The sequence below is a fragment of the Austrofundulus limnaeus genome, unplaced genomic scaffold (genome assembly GCF_001266775.1).
Source record: "Austrofundulus limnaeus strain Quisiro unplaced genomic scaffold, Austrofundulus_limnaeus-1.0 Scaffold162, whole genome shotgun sequence".
Classification (NCBI taxonomy): domain Eukaryota; kingdom Metazoa; phylum Chordata; class Actinopteri; order Cyprinodontiformes; family Rivulidae; genus Austrofundulus; species Austrofundulus limnaeus.
Window position 1 is genome coordinate 480,090 of NW_013952564.1, and position 3,273 is coordinate 483,362.

The window sequence follows — 3,273 nt, forward strand, 5'->3', positions numbered from 1 at the left end:
GACAGTATTTTTTCTACACTTGGAACGAGGGGAACGTGGCTGTCTGGGTGGAATGGTTGCTGCTGGATTTGTCTGATTCCTGGGGCTGGAATCTGGTATGCCAGCACCACTTTCCATCAAAGACATGGAAGATCATTATTTGGATTATGATAACTGGATTCCTGCTGATCGGAGGAGGAGGGTTCCAGATTTTTCGAAAAGTGAAAGCGACCCTGACAGTGGATTGAGCCTTTGAAGAGCTGTTGGGCGCACTTGAAGAATTCGGAAGTACACAGACTCTTTGCTGGGGGAAAAATTTGCAAACAGGATGTGATTCTGACGAGGATCACAGCTCAGTAGCGACCCTTAGGCATGCATGGACTACATTCTGGGTGAGCTTCAATCGGTGAGAGGCGAGGAATGACCCCAAATTCAGCTGATTGGCTTTTTTTCGCCACCTCAGCGTTTGCAATTAAGACACTTCAAAAGCAGAAGGAATTTCAAGGCTGCTTTGTTCCAAAACAATTGGATTATCTATCTGGCTCCCAGCGGCACGGCCTTGACGGCAGTGCTTATCCTATCCTAACCCACTCCCCTCCCTCAATGTCACCTACTCCTCTAAACCCACCCCATTTTACCTCCCCTTTATGTGTTATCTGACCTAAACCCCCCCTCCCAGGCTGTCTTGCTCTCTCGCGGATTGTTTAACTCAATTTTCCTTTTGTGTATTTCAAGCTGTTGTTAAAGGTAGCGCAACTGTGTTTGCTGCATGACCGGTTTCACCTGTTCCCCMRTGTTTGYCTTGTATGTCTTCTTGAATGGGTGTTTCTTAACTGCCCCCTCCCCCTTCCCTGAAATTACAGCACCTTGTGAATTTATTTCTGTGAAAGGCGCTGTATAAATAAAACTTTACTTTACTTACTTTACTTACTGTTACATTTTATTCTGCTAAATTCAGCAAACCTGTGGTCCTTATGCTTCCTTATGCTAATTAAAACATATATTTCCAGCTATAGTTTAGCTATTTTACTGAAAACTTCAGCTGCTTTTTACATAGTTCACAACAAATGACCACTGTTATTTGCGAACACAGCGGTGGCAGATAGCTGTAGCAATTTCAGTACAGCCTTATAGTTCTTCCACAAATAAACTGAACTCTGTTTTCAACATTAGGGTCATCAACTCTCAACAATGATGTTCTGTCTAATAGTTGTCAAATGTTAAAGCTTTATCAGCCACAACACTTAGCCTATTCTCGTGATGATTTTTATGAGTTTGTGGGAAACATCTAACACTAAAAAAGGCAGAAAAAGCAAGAAAAGTAAATAAAATAAAATAAAATAAAAAGAGGAGAGCAAAAAAGAAACAGGTTTGGAAAGAGGGATGACTGAAATAAAGCTCAGTCAGTAAACAGCAGGTAAACCAGGCAGGAAATGAGAGAGGCGGGGAGAGGGAGGGATGAAGGGGGGCGGGGGGAGGTCTGAGCATCATCTTCCTCCTCCTCCCTCTGCTGCTCCTCCCCTCTCTCCCCTCTCGGCATCTCTCCCACGCTCCGGCGCCCAGCCTGCAGCTCCCTCCCGGGGCTCGGCTCGATCCTCTCACCCCCTCACCCCTCTCTCTCCTTCTCTATCACTCCTCTCTCTCTCCTTCTCTCTCTCTCTCACTCTGTTTGTGAAAACGCACAGAAGCGTGAGAGCCTGTATACTTGACTCAGGCGGTACTTCCCGTGTGTTTGTCCTCCTGCAGCAGGAGGTGGGCGTGAGGAGCCTCTGACCCGATCGTGTCTGCAGCTCCGGAGGAGGAGAAGGAGGAGGAGGAGGAGGAGGAGGAGGAAGGGTGGACATGGATGGACTGCGTTTACCTCCACTCATAGAGGAGGCTTTGGACTCTACAGGTTTGTCTGTGCAGCTCTGATTATTGTCTCTGTGTTGATGTTTATCTCTCTGCTGAGGAGGTGTTTACTCCATAAGTGAGGGGATGGATGGATGGATGGATGGATGGATGGATGGATGGATGGATGGATGGAGCTGATCATGTGATCTGAGGTGGGGATATTGTTTTTGTAGGGTCAGATGAGGCGTGATTTGATGGAGACAACACACTGGCATGTAATGAATGCCAGAGACAGGAAACAACCTGAGTCTTTATTCCTGGCTCTGTTTAATCAGACCCACATGTTGTTCAGCAAATTTACTTTAGTTTTGGACTCTAGAACAAATGCATCGTCATTCTATCTCTCCTTCAGATCTGTGTTTTGAGAGAGAGAGAGAGAGAGAGAAAAATCTTTGGAATGTTGTTTTGTTTCATTTCTTGTGTGCGTTTCTCCACAAAGGCAGAAGTTTTGCATGTTTTGAATGGGTGTGGAGAAGCAGCAGATCTGGGAGGATGTTTGTGCTCAGGGAGGGAGAGCCACAGGTCAGGAGCGACCTGACCGACGTCGGCCTTGCCCCAGTCCTGCTTCCTATTCCTGTGCCCTGAAACTGAACTTTACTGCAATATTTATCAACAGGAAACGCTGAGCGTTGAATCTCAAATAAAGCTTGCTGACAAAATTGGGTTTTGTGCAAAGGTTATGAACAAGGACTATCTTACCTGCTGTACATAGATCTTTGTTTATCTGTTTTAAAAGAACAAACATTAAACAAAAGTTAATTCAGATCAGAGTGATAATAATAATAAGGGTAGTCTGAGTGTGACCAAGCCCAAAGTGGATGAATGCCATCTTAAACTAGAAGTGGCTATATCAGAGATAAAATACATTTTAAATTCATTAGTAAATATTACATTTTTTAAGATATTTGTTGCTGCTAATTCTTTTAAATAGGAGTCCTTAAATTTCTTCATTCCTACTGGTTTTATGGATCGATACGGGGTTTGGGGGCTGTCAGTATTTGGACAGTTAAGGGCTCGACACACGGGAGGCGACGTCGCTCGCTCTTCATTCATTTCCTACGGAGCCTGTGCGGTGAGGCGACAATCGCTCACCCTCCTCCAGCTAAGCGACCGGCGAAAATAGTGCATGTGAAATTTCGCGTCCGTACACGTAGAAGTGCACACGCGAGCTTGCGACGCGACATATGAAAGTTGAAAAATGTTCAACTTTTGTCGCTGTCGCTTAGCGTACAACCAATCAGCGAGGGGTTCATTGACTGACCAATGAGAGGAGAGTATGCTACACACTGCCGTTAGCTAACACTTTCACCAAGTGATTACTAAAAAGCTTTGTGGGAATTTATTGGCACCAGGGTGAACTTTATGGTAAGATTTTCCTCATAAAACTGTATCTTGATGTGT

General features: G+C 44.9%; 1 protein-coding gene across 3 annotated transcripts in view; it reads left to right on the forward strand.

Annotated features, from left to right (window-relative positions):
* The first annotated feature begins 1,502 nt into the window (after positions 1-1,502).
* The window catches only part of LOC106523650 (coiled-coil domain-containing protein 136), a 54,383-nt gene continuing 52,612 nt past the window's right edge, over positions 1,503-3,273 (forward strand). Inside the window, exon 1 of one of the 3 annotated variants that reach the window (XR_001310919.1) lies at positions 1,503-1,873. Coding sequence is in view for 2 of the 3 variants with exons in the window: in XM_014017148.1 (XP_013872602.1) it covers positions 1,822-1,873 (52 nt within the window). In the remaining variant the exon portion in view is untranslated. The remainder of the gene's footprint in view (positions 1,874-3,273) is intronic. The other 2 variants (XM_014017148.1, XM_014017149.1) reach the window with 2 other exon arrangements.